Below are 18,378 nucleotides of genomic sequence, written 5' to 3'. Positions count from 1 at the left end.
AGTTTCAGGCAGGGAAGTGTAGACCTCCCCATCCTATCCATTTCTGGCGGTGTTTCCACACCGGAAGTGAATGTCCGCTGTCATGTGTCAGCTTCAGTAATTGGCTGGAGATAAGCGGGGCACTCAGGAGAGAGCTGCGCTGATTGGCTGCAGAGGCGCCGGCCGCTGAGCGGGCGGAAGTGGGAGATGTGTACGGGAAGCCGGTTGGACCAAGAGGGCTGGGAAGCTGTTGCGGGTGTGACGCTTCGAGATGGAGCTGAGCGAGATGCTCTACAACAAGTCCGAGTACATCGAAACGGTGCGCGGTACACCAAGGCGCTAGTCCTCTTTACGTCTGCCGGGGAGCCCGTCCCGTGGGAGGAGCCAGCGCAGATAGGGCCAGGCGGGAGACCCGCAGAGAAGCCGGTTGGCAGCTACAGCCACGTTCTGCCAGGGCGGCTCCTCGGGCAGAAAGAGCAGCCGGGACCCCAACGCTACGGCCCAGAGTAGCAGCCGGGGGCCATGCTTTGATCCTCCCGCCCAACCTCTCCCCTCCCCCCATTTTGTCCTTTTTTCGGGAGGGGTGAGGGCGCGGGGGGCTGCCTTTTGCTTCCTCCTTTGTTGTAGCTGAAGGCGGGTTGGGGGGTTGTGGGAATTGGGTACGCGGACAGGATCATCCACGTGGCAGAATGCAGGCTGCGATGGGGGATCTGGAAGGGCCTGCCCTGGGGAGCCACCACCAAGAAGGCTCTATCTCTGGACTTCCTCCTCCCTGGCCATGGGGGCAAAGTAGGCCCTTCGGGTTCTGGCTTCCAAGCCGGCAGAGGCTTCCAAACAGTCTTCTCCGCCCTGGGGCACTCAGATATTTTGTAGTCCAAAAAGAAGTGGAGGGTAGCCGGTTGCCAAAAGCTGCTTTGGAGGCAATAGAAACTGCTGTTTTGGAAACGAACCAGCAGCCAGTGAAGCTGTTTCAAGCACTGGTGAGATGCGTTTCTGGTGGCTGTTCCCAGTTCATAACCAGGAATTAACAAGGGAAGGGCTGTAACTCGCTGGGAGATAGTGCCTGCTTGGCATGCAAAAGTCCCCAGGTTCAGTCCCTGGCTTCCTCAGGTGGGGACCAGAAAGAGCCCCATCTGGAACCCTAGACTAGAGAGAGGCTGCCAATCAGTGCTGGCAATACAGATGACCTCTTGGTGCTCCTGCCCTTCTGGGCCCCCTCAAGTCCCTTCTCGGAGGCCTGAATTGGGGATCCAGGTGCCGTTGTTCTTACTGACCATTTCTGCCTTTCTCCATCTCTTTAGGCATCTGGGAACAAAGTGAGCCGGCAATCTGTGCTGTGTGGGAGCCAGAACATTGTGCTGAATGGCAAGGTGAGAGGCCCTTCAGGTCCAGGGGCTGCTGAAGGAGTCGGGTGGAAGGGATTTAAAGCCCATTGCGAACATTTCATGGCCTGTTGATTGTTACAAAGGAGGAAAAAAGGAGACCTCTTATTTGGGCAGGTGATCTGGATCGAGGTGTGCCACTAGTGTTGGGCAGGGTTTTATTCCTCCTGAAAGGCCGTGAACTCGGTGTCTGAGGCATCAGTTCCCAGAAATGCCTTTTATAAGCTTTGGCTGATTCACAACCTGCAACTCTGTCTGAAGAAAATGGATCTGACCTATTCTTTCCCTGCTCTGGTTATATCCTGATTAGTTTACTGTAGTGCACTCTACGCGGGGCGGGCTTGGAAGCTTCAGCTGGTGTAGAATGCAGCTGCCCAGTTGCTTGTGGGAGTTGCTTTGGTGCCTAGAATGCCAGTTCTGCACTGACTACTCTCCAAGGAGCTCAGGGTCCCATCATTGCCATCCTGCTTTGGGAAAGATCATCAGAGCTCAATCTGCAGTGACTCTCTTCTTTCTTATTCAGACAATCGTCATGAACGACTGCATCATCCGAGGGGACTTGGCCAATGTGAGGGTCGGGCGCCACTGTGTTGTCAAAAGCCGAAGTGTCATCCGCCCACCTTTCAAGAAGTTCAGCAAGGGGTAGGAGTTTCCTTGGACAAAGTGGGAGGGCCGACATGAAACAGGGTAGTGCTGAGTTTTGAGTTCAGGGAGTTGGGATTCTTCTGTAGACTTACACAATTCCAGGCTGATCTGCTGTCGGCAGACTTCTTGATTACTTTTGACATATTTTCTTCCTCTTTTGTGTACCTTTGGGCAGAAGTGACAACTATCCATAGGAGATGATGGAGAAACTGAGAATTTTAGCACAGCCTTGACTGGGCAGCAATATGTTTCTCTCCCCCTTGCTCCCCACTCCAAACAGTAGAAGCACAGACAGAAGTTTATGCACTGTTAAACTCGGCTGCATGCAGACCGTACCACACACATGCCTTTCTTCTGCAGAGTTGCTTTCTTCCCTCTGCACATCGGAGACCATGTCTTCATCGAGGAGGATTGTGTTGTCAACGCAGCTCAGATTGGCTCCTACGTCCACATAGGCAAGAACTGTGTCATTGTAAGTGCCTGTGTGGTCCTTCGGGTAGATTTTGGCCCACAGTTTACTCCATAGTTAAAAGATCTGCACATGTGCATGGAACTTCCTAACCACATCTTGGAGTTTGGCTGGGGAGGGGGGAGCTGAGGCCCACACACGGGCTGGGGATCTCCACTTGTGGGGCAAACCCCTCTGCCCTTGGTGTGCTGCTGCTGCTGCTTGCGGGGGCTGCCAGCCTTCAGTCCAAGCTGCCACATTCCCCTCTGGTCTGTAAGGGAGCGGGTTGAGTGGGGAGGGGAGCACCAGAGAGAGAGGGGGGGGGGAGAGAGAGTGAGAGAGAGAGAGAGAGTGTGTGTGTGTGTGTGTGTGAGAGAGAGAGAGAGAGAGTGTGTGTGTGTGTGTGTGTGTGTGTGTGTGTGTGAGGGCACTGCGAAGGGATTGGGAGAGGCTGCCCTTCACACTGCAAGGGTCCATGTGGTGCAATGGCAGGAATGTTGTCTTGCGGTCAAAGCTCTTTTTGTGTTGCGAGGAGCGATTGTGACTTCAGACTGAGGGCGCTGAGAAGCAGGCCACACAAAGAAGGTAATGAGAGAAGTGGGTGTACAGTCTGCACTGGAAGTGGCGAGAGGTGTTCCAAACCATCTCTACGCACCTAGCCCTGGAGTACCCCCAATTAGCAGCCTAGGATTCATCTGTGTGTATATGCGTCTGTGTGTGAGAGAGAAAACACACACACACACACGATTTTGTGTGTGCAACGTGACCATAAATTCTACCCACGTGGCCTTTTGACAACACGTTGGAGCGCCTGCCTCACTTCCCCCATAAAGGCCCGACCGTCGCAGCTGCTGCCTCCTCCTTTCTCTGTCATCCATCCACAGTAACGCAAGTCCTGTGTGACTCAGTGTTTGCCTCGGGTGCTTTAAATGCCACTTAGCTCACCTGCTTTTTTTAAAAAAATTGTCAATGGGCATTGCAGCAAATCCCTCCTTGCTGCATCCCCTTTGTCAAAGCAGCCTTGGCCCAAGTGCTGTGGGCTCACAGAGGCAGCCATGAATAGCTCTTTGTTCCCAGAGTTGGCAAAAATTAAAAGGCCTTGACGTGTCAGGGTGGCTGGGGAATTGGTGAAGTGAGGAGGGCAGCCAGCATGGATCTGTCCAAGATCATCCCACTGTGGCTTGGCACATGTGAAGGTCTGGAGAGGAGGCCACTTTCCCTGCAAGTGGAGGTGGATTGTCTGCCCTAGGCTTCAAGCCACGCAGGGCACAGCCTGATCTCGAAGAGCGTCTTCCTGATGCAAATTGTTTTTCCCCCACAGCTAAGCCAAACAATAAATTTCAGTTAAGAGGTAACTCGAGAACTCTCTGAATCTCTCTAGCCTTCCCCACCTGAGCAAACATTATTAGTTTTTTATTTGCTGAGAGAATGGAGCTTCTTACTGTCTGGCAGTTCTGCTGTGTGGGACCTGACTCCAGCAGCCTCCCTGTCCCAGAGCCTGTGTTTACCACCACACCTAAGCAGGCAGGTTCCTCTCATGCCTGACAACGGAGGCCTGGGGACACGTGAGGTGAAAGCACACTTGTGTCGTGGGACAAGAAAAAACTGTTAATCGCCACACGTGGCTCGCCTGCTAGGCAGAGAAGCCAGTGAAAGGGCATTGGAGAGTAGGAACCAGAGGAAGGGTGAGAAAGACCTGGCCTGCCAGATGTAGTTGGACTACAGTTCTCACTATGCTTGACTCTGCGCCATGCGGGCTGGGGCTGATGGGATTTGAAGTCCAACAGATCAGGAGGGCCACATCTTCCCTACCCCTGAACTTGAGTGTGACACACACGCACCAGCCCACGTACCTGTTTAGTGCCTTTTGGGTTTTTTTGCGTCTTAGTAGGTGATCTACGGGCCCCACCACACCCTCTTTTGCCTTCCTTCTACTCGTTCATGGTGGCTGTTGGCTCTCCGTGCTTTCCTTGTGCTGCACGGGCATCTGGAGGAAGTGCAGGAGCCAGCCCTGTGGCAGTGGCAGCCCCATGGCCCTGGAGTCACTGTGCCACCTGCTCCTTTGCATGCAAAGAACCTCAGAAGAGGCCTGCTGCTGGCTCAGGCCAGTGTCCAGCATCCTGTTCTCACAGTGGCCACCCAGCTGCCCATGGGAAGCCCACAAGCTTAGAGTAGAGCCACAACAAGAGCAGTCTCCCCTCCTGCAGTTTCCATCAACTAGAATTCAGATGCATACTGGCTCCAGCAATGGAGGCAGAGCACTGCCATCAGGGTTAGTGGACATCAAAAGCCTTTTTTTGTTATCTCCAGTTCTGCAGGCGTGTTGGCTGTGCCCACTGCCCCAATTCAAGCTCCCAGCACGGTGTGCCCACTGCAGAATACAAACAGGGAGGCAGCAGCAGTTTAATTCCTCCACCTACCCCCAAGATTAGTGCCGCAAACCACACAGAAGCAAAGTACTTGAAGTTGGTGAGGCTGCAAGTTAGAAACCAAACCACCACCTTGGATGAGGTTAAGGATTGGGCCCTGCAGGTCCAGGGCCTGCATATGTGGGGGGGGGTGGCTGCTTTAATTCCAAGCTGACTTGTGGGGTGTCCCTTTTAGGGTCGCCGGTGTGTCCTAAAAGACTGTTGTAAGATCCTAGACAACACAGTGTTGCCTCCAGAAACGGTGGTCCCACCTTTTACAGTCTTCTCAGGCTGCCCAGGTAAATGGACAAGGGGGGCCATATGGGGGGCAGCCATGAACCTGCATGTGCCTCACTCAAAGCGGGCCAGTTAGCAGCTGTCCACACACAAGCAAATGATGCTCTTTTGGGGCCAGACTAGTGCTCACTCTCTGCTTCCTCTCCAGGGCTCTTCTCCGGAGAACTTCCGGAGTGTACACAGGAGCTGATGATGGACGTCACCAAGAGCTACTACCAGAAGTTCTTGCCCCTCACCCAGGTCTAGCCCGCTCCGTCCCTCCCATGCCTCTCTGCCGTGGGAAGACGCTTTGGCCCCAGCTTGTAGGAGTCCTGCAAGTGACTGGTTCCAGATGGACTCTCCAGAAAGCCTCCTTGTAACAATGCCTCCCCGTTCTGCGTCTCACCCCCGTCCCCCCCATTACTTTCCTTCCCCCCACACTGTTGTTGCCCATGATCCAGACTGTCCTGTTCCATGATGGAGGCTTTTCCTATTGACCTCCGAAGCCCTGGGCATTGACCAGCCCTGACCTATCCTGCCGTAAATGCCCTCATTTAGCAGAGGCTCACATGTTATTTATTCAACCCCAACTCCAGGGCTTACTGGCGCGTGAAAAAGGCCTGTGATTGAGGGTGTATCCATGTGCTGCTCCTCCTGTCATTTCTCCTCTTCCCGCCCAGCACATCCCTAACGAGGGGCCGCTGGCCACTCAGGTGGAGTCCCTGCAGGTCTATCCCCAGAGGCCCCTTGGCACCCTCCCCTCTAAGCAGGCATGTCCTGAGTCCTTCCTGCCTCCCTGGAGAGCAGAGCTGCACTCTCACCCCGAGCAGGATGAGAAGATGACAGTCTGGGCTGCAAAACAGGCCATTCCTCGTGCAGCTGTTGTGAAGGCCCTGGCAGATATGGAGGGGGGCTGCGGCCCAGACCTTGATCTTTCCTTTTGCCAGGCAAAGAGGGTGAGAGATGTGACTCAACAGTGGTGGCACTGAGGGAGGTGACCTGGCGCTTGGCAGCAGGAACCCACCCTTGGCGGGAGCAGAGCTCATACTCCAGTCCTCAGCCAGCGGCTGCTTTGAGCCCTTTTCTCCTGCAGGTGGCGGCTTTGTGAAGAGTGATCCAGAACAGAACATGGTGGCTTCATCGGCTGTTCTGTGGGGACGGTTTCCAGCACAGGGTTCTCAGTGGGTCATCCTGTGTGGTGTGGAAGGAAGGGTTTAGGGTAGGGACTCTGTGGCCCTCCAGATGTTGCTGAACTCCAGCTCCCATCTTCCTTGACCATTGGTCATGCTGGCTGATGAGAGCTGGAGTCGCAACATCTCTATGCTGAGTTCAGGGGGTCATTTGCAAAAGGAGGTTGCAAACAGCTGGGGCGCATGAAGGACCCAGCACCCATCTGCCGGGTGAGCCAGAGCCACCTCTCACCTTTTGCCCTCACCAGATCAAGCCACCTGTCAGCTGGTTTGGTGGTGATCCACATCTCTTGTTCTCACCCAACTGCTTTCTGTATGTCAAGACTCCAGCCCAGGATACTGACAGGCCGGTGTGCACGCGTTTCCATTTGTTCCACAGCACATACAACTCTGCCACACATCAACCAGCTATGGACTATCCAAACACAGAAGCAGGTAGCAACCGCTGTTAACCATACCGTCATTATCTGGCTTGTTTGTATTTTGCTGTACACAAATTAAAATCCTCTTAAGTGGGTCAAGTGCTTTGGAAGTGGTTATTTTCCCCAATAAAACCTGGAAACAGTGAGAAGGACCCACTGGCTTCTATGCCGCTGCTTGTGGGAGTCCCAGCTACATCTGCCCTTGGCCACGCTTGCTGCTGGGACTGATGGGAGCTGAATTTAGGCAATATCTGGGGGGGCGGCAAAGGTTCCCCTCACCTGTGATGGGAAGACACATGTGCAGTGGGGGGGCCTTACCAACCAGCCATGCCAGCAGGGCCCCTGTGCCTTTGAAAGCTGCGGGACAGTACAGGATAAGTGAACAGGTTCAGGCCAAGGCTTTCCAAAAAAAGGAGAGCCAAGGTCCAGCAGGCTGCTTGTGGGAGGACAATCCACAGCACTGGGGCCACTACCAAAAGAGACACTGTTTCTGGTGGACAGCTACCTCATCTGAACGGCCCTTAATCAAGGAAGATGGCCAAGTCCAAAGCTGCCTTGGGCTGTAAAGGTGTGGGCCCACCCCTTTAGGAATTCCCATCACCCCATCCAGTGCCAGGCTGACGGGGCGCACAGCTAGGCGGGTGCACCCGAGGGTGGAACAGTGCAGTCAGGGGACTTGATCTCAGGCGATGCTGAGGACTCCTTTGCAGCTGCCCACAGCTAACCAAAGGACGGTGTTACAAGCTAAAAACCACCTTGCCTGCAGACAGCTCTGCCCGAAGGCTCTCCGGGTTGGTACCTGCGGACAAATCTTCCTATCGGTCATGCAGTCTCCCTGAGTGTAATCTGTGTTCTCAACTGAACATTTCCTGGACAGTGCAAACAATAGGTGGCCAAGTGGAGGATTGGCCCTTACAGAGCATATTGGAAGGGCTGCGGGCACCTTTGTCGCTGCCAGCACCATGCCCTGCTGCATGCTTGCCACATCAGGGCTGATAAGGGCAGCTATCATTGAAGGTGGCTATCAGAAGAAATCAGAATAAACAGTTGCAAAAAAGGCAAATGGAATTTATGCTGAGCTGGGCAGATTACTTACAGAAAGACCAGGCAGGGCTGGAATGAGCCAGTCTATCCAAGGATCACTGGAGGGACACAGACCACTCTTCAGCATTCAACTTACAAGCAAAGCATAAAATGTGTCGCTAGCCAGCCTTGCACTTCGGCAAGGGAAGAGCTGCCCCTCTGGGGGTAGTGGCTAGTGGTGGGTCCACTCCAGGAGCCCTGCCCTCAGCTGTCCAGCTATAGCCCCCTGGTTCCAGCCCTCTCTCCGCCTTGGCACAGACCTTTGCCCTTACCTGCAGCCCCATGCTCATGTCCAAGGGAATTTGGTCCACGGCAGGCTGCTGTCGCAGGCAACAGCAGGAGAAGTCAAATGTTAGCAAAAAACCCCAAAACTGCTGGGATTGGAGCTCAGGTACAGAGAGAAGGGATGCTTCCGTGGCTGAGAGCAGGGGCTGGCACCTTTTGTCATTCTCAAGAGCTATGTTCCTTTGGGGCAATCTGCTGGAGGACCTGCATGCAGTGGGGAGGGTCAGAACCGAGGATGGGCAGCAACAGCGTTAGACATGGGTGGGGTCACCCCTTCTCTCCCCACCCAGTGGCCTGCCAGAAGAGAGGGCAGATGGCACTTGCCACAGTCTGAACTGATTGCTTGCACGTTCTGAAATGAGACCAAGGTCCCCCATCATCCCCCCCCCCATCTTGGCAGGAAGGCAAGCTCCCTTGCAAGAGATGGCATGGTGAGGCTTTAGACCCCCACCCCCCTGGCCAGGGTACAATACCCCCCCGCCCGCAAAAGCACCCAGATGAGCAAAAAAACCTCACAGGTGAACAATGAAAGAAGAAGGCCCAATTGGTTCTCAGGAATACTGTACAACGGGACAAGACCACGACTCCTAGATGAAGCTCCCACATGAGACCACTCAGTCATATCCTCAGAGATCTGCAGCCCATTCAGGGCAATGATGGGCAAAGCATTTGCCTGCTTACGCACAGCCCCCTCACCTAAAACAGCTGCTCGCCAACAAAACCAGGCCACATAAGAAAGCTGTGGATACTCGGAGCACCCTCTGCAATAAAAATCCACACCACCAGCGCATTACCCTTGAAAGGTTGCCCAAGAAGGAATGTGGCCCTCAGCCTGAAAAGGGTTCTCCGGCCCAGCCCTGGTCTTCACTGACTGGCAGCAGGGGAGGGCTGTGGCTCAGGGGCAGAGCACTGCTTTGCATGCAGAAGGTCCCAGATTCATCCCCGACGGCATCTCCAGGAAGGACTGGGAGAGACTCCTCCTGTCTGAAATCCTACAGAGCTGCTGCCAGCCAGTGTAGATAGTACTGAGCCAGATGGACTAAGGGTCTGACTCGGTATACAGCAGCTTCCCAGGTTGCTACTTAAATCAGAAACCATGAGGACTAGAATCTTCTTTTATTTATTTATTTATGAGATTTGTTAGACGCCCATCTGGCAGAGGTTAATCTGCCACTCTGGGCGACTTACAACCAAACACAAGTACATTTCATATAAACATAATCAAAATCCTAAAAATTAGAAATTAAAAATTAAAAGCTTAAACATTTAAACCCCCCAAGATCTGCAATCTGCCAGCCTAAATTTGAGTTTAAACCCCTCAAGAGCTGCAATCTGCCATCCTAATGCCCTTCCCACATCTGGGTAAAGAGCCAGGTCTTCAAGGTCTGCCGAAAGCATAGCAGGAAGGGGGCCTGACGGAGGTCAGTTGGCAACAAATTCCAAAGCGTAGGAGCCACGATAGAAAAGGCTCTAGACCTTGTCCTCACCAACCTCGCCTCTTTTACTGGGGGTATAAGAAGTGAGCCATTCAAGGACAATCTTGTAAGCCCCTGGAGTGAGTGAAGGCGACTCTTTAAATAGAGTGGGCCGGCCTCATGAAGAGCTTTATAAGTTAAAGCCAGGATCTTAAATTTGGCCCGCGCAACCACAGGTAGCCAGTGCAATTCCTTAAGGACTGGGGCGATATGGTCACGGCAGCGACTGCCCTTAATCAGGCGAGCTGCCACATTCTGCACTAGTTGCAGCTTATGAACCGTAGTCCAGGGAAGACCAACATATAAGGCATTACAATAATCCAGCCGGGATAAGACCAGACCATGTACTACTTTGGGAAGCAAGTGGCTCGGGAGGGAAGGGCGCATCCTTCAGACGAGATGTAGTTGATAAGCGCCGCCCGACTGACGGCCGCTACCTGCGCCTCCACAGATAGAGGGCCATAGCTCAGTGGGAGAGCATGTGCTTTGCAGAGCAGAAAGTCCCAGGTTCAATCGCTGGCAGCTGGGAATGTCCCGTCTGAAAGCCTGGAGAGCTGCTGCCAGCCAGTGCAGCTAATCCTAAAACAGATGGAATAATGGCAGCTTCCTCTCGAGGGTTTCCAGCGGGGAGTCTTCTCTGGAGCTCCGGGGACTGAACTTGGCCCCTTCTGCCTGTGCAGCGGGTGCTCAACCACCGCGCTAAGGCCCTTCTCCCCTCAGTCCCTCCCTGCCGACAAACCTGCCCAGGAGGTGGCTCTTCCGCTCTGAGACAGAGTCAGAGGTGGCCTTAGGGGTGCTGGAGGGAAGGAGCAATGCTTGTCAGGGGACTAGCATCCTACTTAGTTTACTTACAACTTTGCTAAACTTTCTTTCTTCTATATGAACATTGGAAGCAGCCATATAGTCAGTCAGGCCCTTGCTCCATTTCTCTCAGTATTGCCAACACTGACTGGCAGCCAGGGATTCAAGCAGGGGTCTCAGTCCCAGCCCTGCCTGGTGCTGCCATTGGGGACTGCACCTGGGACCTTCCCAACGTGCAGCAGAGGTGCACCTGCCTCTCCAACGCTCAGCCCTTTCCTGGTGCAGCAACAGCCCCAGGCAAGCCACAGTGCCGAGGTCAGCTTCTATGATTCCCTTCCCAAAGTTAGTAAGGCTGAACACCCCCTCCCTTTCTCAGGGCACACACTCACATCTACATCCCAGCCCCACCAAACGTACCGCAGTTCTAAAAATACACGCCAAGCAGATATATCTTTCCTGCCTTGGTTTTCCAAGTGTCAATACTAGCAAGATAAAGGCTATAATAAAACCCCTTTTCAATTACTGCTGTTTGCAGATCTCGGGCCCAAGTGTTGCAAAGGCCAGCCTGTCATGAGGAGCCAGGTGGATTGCTGGGCAGCGGAGCTTGCCAGGAGCTGGTGAACAGCCAGCATGAGGCACGGGCAGCAGAGAGAGGCGCTGGCTTAAACAAGAGAGAAAAGAGCACGAGCACTCTTGGGGAGGGCTGCAGCTCAGTGGTTCAGTCCCCGGCAGCATCTCCGGGTAGGGATGGAAGTGTCCCCTGCCTGAAACCCTGGGCAGCTGCTGCCAGTCAGTGCAGACAATACTGAGCTGGATGGGGCAACGGTCTGACTCCAGATACGGCAGCTTCTTAGGCACTGTTGTGCAGCCTTAACAAGCCTGAGTTGAGAAGAGGCACAGTCAGTTTCTTGATCGTTCAACTCGAGAGCTACACTTGAAGGCCGCTGGCAAAATAACCTCCTTCTTAGAGCTCTATTATGTTCTTGGTCACATCTCCCAGCCAAGTATTGACATCAGTGATGAGAAGCAATAGCTCTGGGGGCCAGTATGCATCTGAAAGTGGAGAGAGAGTGCTGCTGTGCTCGTCTCCTGCTTGCGGGCTTCCCGTTGGGGAATCTGGCTGCCCGTTGTGAGGACAGAACATGGGACTAGATGGGCCTTTGGTCTCAACCAGTAGGGTTCCACCATTCTGCAATGGCTCCACTACTGCAAGCTACAGTATATCATTACCTCCAGTATCAGAGGCAGCATGTTTTGCCCATCACTGCCCTGAATGGGCTGCAGATCTCTGAGGATATGACTGAGTGGTCTCATGTGGGAGCTTCATCTAGGAGTCGTGGTCTTGTCCCGTTGTAGAGTATTCCTGAGAACCAATTGGGCCTTCTTCTTTCATTGTTCACCTGTGAGGTTTTTTTGCTCATCTGGGTGCTTTTGCGGGGGGGGGGGTATTGTACCCTGGCCAGGGAGGTGGGGGTCTAAAGCCTCACCATGCCATCTCTTGCAAGGGAGCTTGCCTTCCTGCCAAGACAGGGGTGTGTGTGTGATGGGGGACCTTGGTCTCATTTCAGAATGTGCAAGCAATCAGTTCAGACTGTGGCAAAGGCTATCTGCCCTCTCTCCTGGCAGGCCAGTGGGTGGGGAGGGAGAGAAGGGGTGACCCCACCTGTGTCTAACGCTGTTGCTGCCCATCCTCGGTTCTGATCCTCCCCGCTGCATGCAGGGCTGCCAGCAGATTGCCCTGAACGAACGTCTGGCCCCAACCAGGCCACATTTTATCCCAGTTGAAAGTTTCCAAAGTGTCTTTGAAGGCAGCCCCCTGCAGAGTGCATTACAGTCGTCCAGCTTAGATGTCACTAGTGCACGTCTAACTGATGCAAGGTCCACTCTCTCCAGAGGACAGCACCTCTCAAAGTAGCCCTAGCTGGTAAGAGGCACCCCTGCCACCGCTGTTGCCCTCACCACCTGAGTGTCCCAGTTAGTGTCCAGACAGGGAGCACTCCCAGGCGGCAAATCCTTCAGGGGGAGCGCAACTCCATCAAGGGTCAGTTGCAGTTCTCAGTCCTGAGGGTGTACTTCCCCCATCAGTGTTGTTTTATAGCACTATTTCTGATGCAGTTTTCATTGTTTGTTGACGTTTTTTCAGCTGTTTTGAGAGAGTTTATTTAAACAAAAAGGTGGAACAATTCCTAACCCAGGTGTAGCAGCAGCTGCAGGACTCAGAAGGCCAGACCAGCAGGAGGAGGTGCGGGGAGGGGGGGAAGAGAGAGAGAGAGAGAGAGAGAGAGAGAGAGAGAGAGCGCTTGCTAAGAGAAGCAGCCCCTCACCGTAATATGAACGACATAGTATTTGCTGTGGCAAACATAACATGATGCCACACAGGAGACTGAACTGTGGAATAAACAAACTTTCAGAAAACTGCAACCTTTGCTACCTTTTGAATTCCCTCCCATTACATATCAGGCAGGCATAGCCAGCTCTATTGTCTTTTTGGCACCTACTGAAGACTTTCCCTTTTTAACAAGCCTTTTAAGCAGAGGCCCTTATCCCAGTGGACATCTGTGCTGTATCTGAAATTGTGTACACACACACACACACACACACACACAATTTATTTGTTCCTATATATGAAATTTGTTTTAGTACTGTTTTATTCTTGATGTTTTTATTGTTAAATTGCTTTGAGATATTTTATAGGAAGCAATTCATAAATGGAATGATAAATAATTCCACAACTGATCTCAAAATGGCTGCTATTGTAGAACCCGATTCTCTGCCGGTGTCTCCTAGAACTCCCCCCCCCACGCCCCCACTCAGGGATCACTTTAGTTCCTAATATTACAATTACATTCACACACTTTAAAAAATATAGCATTTTACTCTCTATAGTGCTGTTGTATTTGGGCACAACAATTTTCTTACGTTTCAGAGTGGAGAAGCAAAACCACCTGTAAATACTGCATTTAATTGTGTGTGTGTGTTAGGAACTATTTTTGTGATATGGGGGGGCTGTCTTACACACACACACACATTTTGTAGGGGACAAATGGCCCCATTATAGTTGGGGGGCTATTCAGCCCAGTATAGTTCTGTGAGGATAGAACAATGGTGCTATCTGTGCTTTTTTGTTTAAAAAAATGAGGTGCTGGTACTCATAGGTTGATAAAAATACCATGGGTGTCATCACAAAATGGCTGAGGTGCCAAGACTCAATACTATCACACACACAAAAGCCTTGGTGCTCTTGCCATTAAAAGCTGTGCAGATAACCCTGCATATCCTACCAGGGTAGTTCTGCAGTCACTTAAGTTGCTAAGATGTGGACCGAAGTTTTCCAGGTCCCAGTTTCTTCAGAATCCACTTTACTGTTTGAATGTCTCTTTCTGCTATGCCATTGCACTGTGCAACTATCATCATCGTCATCAGAAAGTAAACAAACATTTCAAAGCAGTGTAGAGAAAATACCAAACAATATAAACAATAAAATATTATAAATAGAATTAGAACAAGAGAGATAGATGATTAAAAAATGGCTAAGCTGCCAACCCAAGAATGCTTAGGAAAATCAGAACGTTTTTAATATGCATGTCTGATGTCAGCAGGGCAGGTATTGCACCAAAGCAGGGACCACAACACTAACGGCTTTGCTGTATGTCACTGCAGAGCAGACCTCAGAAGCATGCAGGAACACCAGAAGGGCCTTATCAGTAGATCATCTCAGTGACCTGGCAAGTCTACAAGAGAGAAAGTGGTCTTTTAGGTAATCCTAAATACATACCTAAGTCATTTAGGGCTTTGTATACCAACAACAAAACTTTAAACCTGCCCTGGTAGCATATTGGCAGCCATGCAGTTCCGTCAACAGGGGTGATATATGCAGGACGTGATGTACTGTGAACAAAGTCCCATTCTTTTGCAAATGTTCTGAAGTCCCTTGAGGGGCGTAGTCACTCACAATATCTTCTGGCATTCCATGCCTTGCAAATATAGATTTGCAGTGTTTGGTTACTGATTTACTTGTCATGTCCTCAAGCAAATATACTTCCATACATTTTGAATAGTAATCAACTGAAAGAGAGACTTGCTTTTAAATTCAAGCAACTCAAATCCCAGTACAAGATCATAAGTTTGGCAAAAAATGGACATTTTTTTTTCATTTGAAGGCTCAGATCTGTTGAACAATGGGCATTACTCATCAAGAGATGAGGAAGTCCCTAAATTATTGCAATAATTAGTTAGTCATTTAGAAATTTAAAATCAGCCACATAAGTACTTAGATATCATTTATTTATCTCACTAGCCATGGCCACCATTTTTTAAGATGGCATCCAAACACCAATATTAGAAAAACTACCTCTGGGCTAAATTTTATCCTGACACCTCTGATTAAATAAAGTCTCCTAAAAAACACATGGGCTTTATCTGTGTTATTTCTGCCTGGTCCAAAATAGCTGCAGGTATAGATCTTGATGCGCTGCTTTTGTTTCGTTCCTCCGATCAGTCCCAATTCAGACAGGCCTGCAGGGTGCCACCAGCCCTGTTCCAAGCAGGGCGCTCAGCACTCTCCCATGCCACTGGCAAATGCTGTGCTCAACACAGAAACACATGCAGGCACCCATTAGAGCCAGTGTGGTAGAGTAGTTAGAGTGCTGGACTTGGATGTGGGAGACCAGAGTTCAAATACCCGCTCAGCCATGAAGCTCACTGGGTGACCTTGTTGTAAGGATAAAATTGGGAGAGAGAGAACTATATTTGTATGCCACATTGAGCTCCTTGGAGGAAAGGTAGGACATACTGTAAATGTAAGAAATAAATAAATGCCCATGACTGGTGGCTTGGCCCTGGTACCACAGGCACCTCCCATGCACTGAGCCCAAAAGTGGGTGCTGCTGGGAATGGACATCTGGAGGGCTTGCAGGGGGTGGGGCCAAAGGGTTGGAAGGACAGAGCCTCCCCCTCCCAAAGGGCCAACATACTCCTTCTCTTGTTGGGTGGGAAGATCTTCTGGCAAATGATCCAGAGAAACTGAGAGGTTAGCCCAGCCCAATGGCAGCAGGGATGCCTGCATGTTGCCCCAGAAGCCCACTGGACCTACCCAGAGACCTCTGGGGCACAAGTGCCTTACCCGTGGTCAAGTAGGAACTGCAGGGTGCTCCCTTCCTTCTCAATTAATTTGCTTTCTTTACTTGAATGAGGAGGAGAGGCACAGGTTGGCAGAACCATCCCAGAACCTAGCTTAGCGAAGACGCACTTTACCTAGTCCCTCTCCAAGCAATACTGGAGACTCTTTTCCAGATCCATGGGCTGGGTCACGGAGGCCCAGGATGAAAAACAAAGTGCCAAACTGCGCAGGAAGTCAACAGAGTTGTTTTTGCCTGCCTTCTGTTCGCTGGCAGAGATAAGGAATAGCCAAAGGGGATAAACAACAGTTGGCTGGGTGAGTGAGTGGCTGCACACTTGCCAACTCTACCTACCCGTTTCCTTCTGACACCGAGTACCAGTTGGTGGCCATCACCACACGGGCAAGCCTCCCCTCCATCTCAATCTGTCTGGCTCCTAGGATCCCAACTTCCATACTCATCAAACAACTTTTTGCTGATATATGCTTCATTTTGAAATTCTGAAAACCACAGCTTTCAGAATATTACTGTTCTGTTAAAACAGATTAAATATTATTGTTTAACTTTGATTTTATTTTTATATATTTCTGCCCCGGGACCTTTGGGTGAGAGCAGGAAAGTAAGTAAATAATGGTGATGGTTTTCAGCCTCTTAAACGTTGGGGGATCCTTTCCCTGCTGAGGAAGGCCTGTGTGAGCGCCACAGGACAGCTGCATGTTGCACAGCTGGATTGGTGAGCTGACAACCAGCATCCCAAACCTGGCCCACGGCGCCTTTTCATCCGACTGGAGCTTCTCCTCCTCGGCCTGCCCCCTCTCTTCAGTCCTGCACCTCCTCCTCTGATTGTGCAATCTGGGACGGAGGTGCCCAGAGTGCCTTTGCCCATAAATCTAGCTACTACTCAACACTGGAGTTGTCTTCCAAATCCTTTCCAAATTTTCCAAATATTTGCAAAAAGTGCAATTGGGTATCCCAAGATATCAAGCAGAAAAGCCAAATACCAGCAGCCTTCGCCAACCTGGTGCCCTCCAGATGTTTTGGTCCACCACCACCATCTGCCGCAACCAGCATCAAGTTGGCGAAGGCTGCCTCACACACTCGCTAACACAGAGCACAAATTCCCAGGAAGCCTCATTGAAAAGTGCACGAACTGTGCACAAGAGGATGCACAGCCTGTGGATGTAAGGAACAAGGAGACCTGGGCAACTCACAGGAGGATTCCTCAAGCAAGACATACAGCTGAAATGCTTCATAAGGCAATACAGGACCAGGAGAACATGAGGCATCTTTGCTGGTCCCTGTTAGGAGTAAAGCCCCAACACATGTTACAAGTGACCTGAACCGGGGGAGAGACAGAAAGGCAAATTATTCTTCCCTTTGCTGATTCCTCCTCTAAAGTGTGTGTTGTTTTTTTGCAGGCTTTGCTCCTCCCCTTCTTCCCTTCTCTTCCTGTCTTTGTTCTCAGTTACTTAGTCATGGCTCCCTTAGTGCAGGCTGCATGGTTGCTTCAGCATGTATGATTTTATCTCTTTATAATAATAAACCTTAAGTTCCTTTATTCTTTCAGTTGCCAGTCTTAACAGACCAGTTATCTTAACAGTCCCAGACACTCCGTCCTCCCCATCTGGATTTGGGCCTGAAACAACCAAGGAAAAGTGTTGGTGTGTGGAGGGTAAGTTGTAAGCAATTTGTGACATTGCACTATGCTATCACTGATTGTGAGGCATGTTTGTAAAGGTATCCATCGCTTCCAGTTCTCCAGTTTTGTGGAGCCTAAGCCAACATGAGACAGCCTTAACTCTGTTATTAAGCCATCAGTGTTTCGTGTGTGTATCTTTAAAACAAGAAATCACTGAATGGACTGTAGCCCGGTTGCACCCGGAAACAATCTCATGCCCCCTGGGCTGCACATTACAGCAGAAGCTCAGCCAGAGTGGGCCAACTAGTGTTCAGGGGAAGCTTGTCTGCTATGAACAATGACCTCCTTGAAGGATCCCCCCCCCCCAGTTCCCTTGAACGGAGTTTGAAAACCCCACTGCACCACCTTGGCCCTCCTCCGTCAGGGCCTGTGAAGCTGGGAAGGCAGGCAACAAGTCAAGGAAAAATGTCCCAGCTGTGAGAGAGGTATGACAATGGCACCAATGACCGAGGGAAGCGGTGGGCTCTCCAGCACAGGAGGCCTTCAAGAGGCAGCTGGGCAGCCACCCCTCGGGTGGGCTTTAGGTTGGATTCCTGCATTGATGGCCTTACAGGCCCCTTCCAACTCTACTACTCTATGATAAACAAGCCAGTGCCAACAGGGAGTGCACACAGCCCAAGAGAAAAGGCTTGAGCCTGCAGCCTCTCCTCCCTCCATTTCCACTTGGGCTGGCAAAGCCGTTTATCTCTGCAGCTCCGCTCTGATCTGTTCGGGGGACGTGTGCCCTGTTGGGTGCCGGATCTGCACCCTAAACAAGGAGCTGCCACAAGGAGGGATGAAGCAGTCGGGCAAAGATCACAGCTGATCACTGGTCATAGCAACCAAGAAAATGCATGGCGAAAGCAGAAAGCTGCCCTTTAGGCCAGACATCCCTCAGCTGGCGGCCTCCAGATCAGCCCATCAGCTCTGGCCAGCAGAGCTATCTGACTGATTATTTATTGATTTAATTAGTTTATTAGTCACTTTTCTTCATAAAAATGAACCCAAAGTGACACACAATAAAAAGATTAAAACCAATATAAAACTAACACAACTGAAAAGTTAAAAAACACAATCCGTAGATAAGAGGGTGAAACGACCCAGATTGGGCCCAATGGGCCAACTCTGGCCATTCCTGACTCTGCTGCCCGGACCAACACCCAAAACTCTTGCCTCTGGTGCCAAGTGG

General features: G+C 51.3%; 1 protein-coding gene across 5 annotated transcripts; it reads left to right on the top strand.

Moving 5' to 3' along the window:
- The first annotated feature begins 109 nt into the window (after nt 1-109).
- On the top strand, nt 110-6,845 carry DCTN5 (dynactin subunit 5). Of its 5 annotated transcripts, none has more exons than XM_061600219.1 (6): nt 132-298; nt 1,281-1,349; nt 1,885-2,003; nt 2,367-2,478; nt 5,059-5,161; nt 5,308-6,845. In XM_061600219.1, exons 1-6 carry the CDS (start codon nt 251-253, stop codon nt 5,403-5,405), a joined length of 549 nt encoding a protein of 182 aa, XP_061456203.1. In that variant the 5' UTR covers nt 132-250; the 3' UTR covers nt 5,406-6,845. The 5 variants fall into 5 exon arrangements, with proteins under 5 accessions (XP_061456202.1, XP_061456203.1, XP_061456199.1 ...); XM_061600216.1 differs by lacking the exon at nt 132-298 and adding an exon at nt 351-959; XM_061600218.1 differs by lacking the exons at nt 5,059-5,161; nt 5,308-6,845 and adding an exon at nt 4,765-5,048 and having other exon boundaries at nt 110-298.
- Nucleotides 6,846-18,378: the final 11,533 nt, after the last annotated feature.

The sequence above is a fragment of the Rhineura floridana genome, chromosome 17, assembly GCF_030035675.1.
Source record: "Rhineura floridana isolate rRhiFlo1 chromosome 17, rRhiFlo1.hap2, whole genome shotgun sequence".
Taxonomy (NCBI): Eukaryota; Metazoa; Chordata; class Lepidosauria; order Squamata; family Rhineuridae; genus Rhineura; species Rhineura floridana.
This window is presented reverse-complemented; position numbering and strand designations above follow the sequence as displayed.

Bases quoted from the DNA above. Each gene is read 5' to 3' on its own strand.
- DCTN5 (XM_061600215.1), top strand. From the start codon at position 669: ATGCAGGCTGCGATGGGGGATCTGGAAGGGCCTGCCCTGGGGAGCCAC. The intron at 960-1,280 runs GTGAGATGCGTT...CCATCTCTTTAG, and splicing joins TGAAGCTGTTTCAAGCACTG to GCATCTGGGAACAAAGTGAG. The intron at 2,004-2,366 runs GTAGGAGTTTCC...TTTCTTCTGCAG, and splicing joins TTCAAGAAGTTCAGCAAGGG to AGTTGCTTTCTTCCCTCTGC.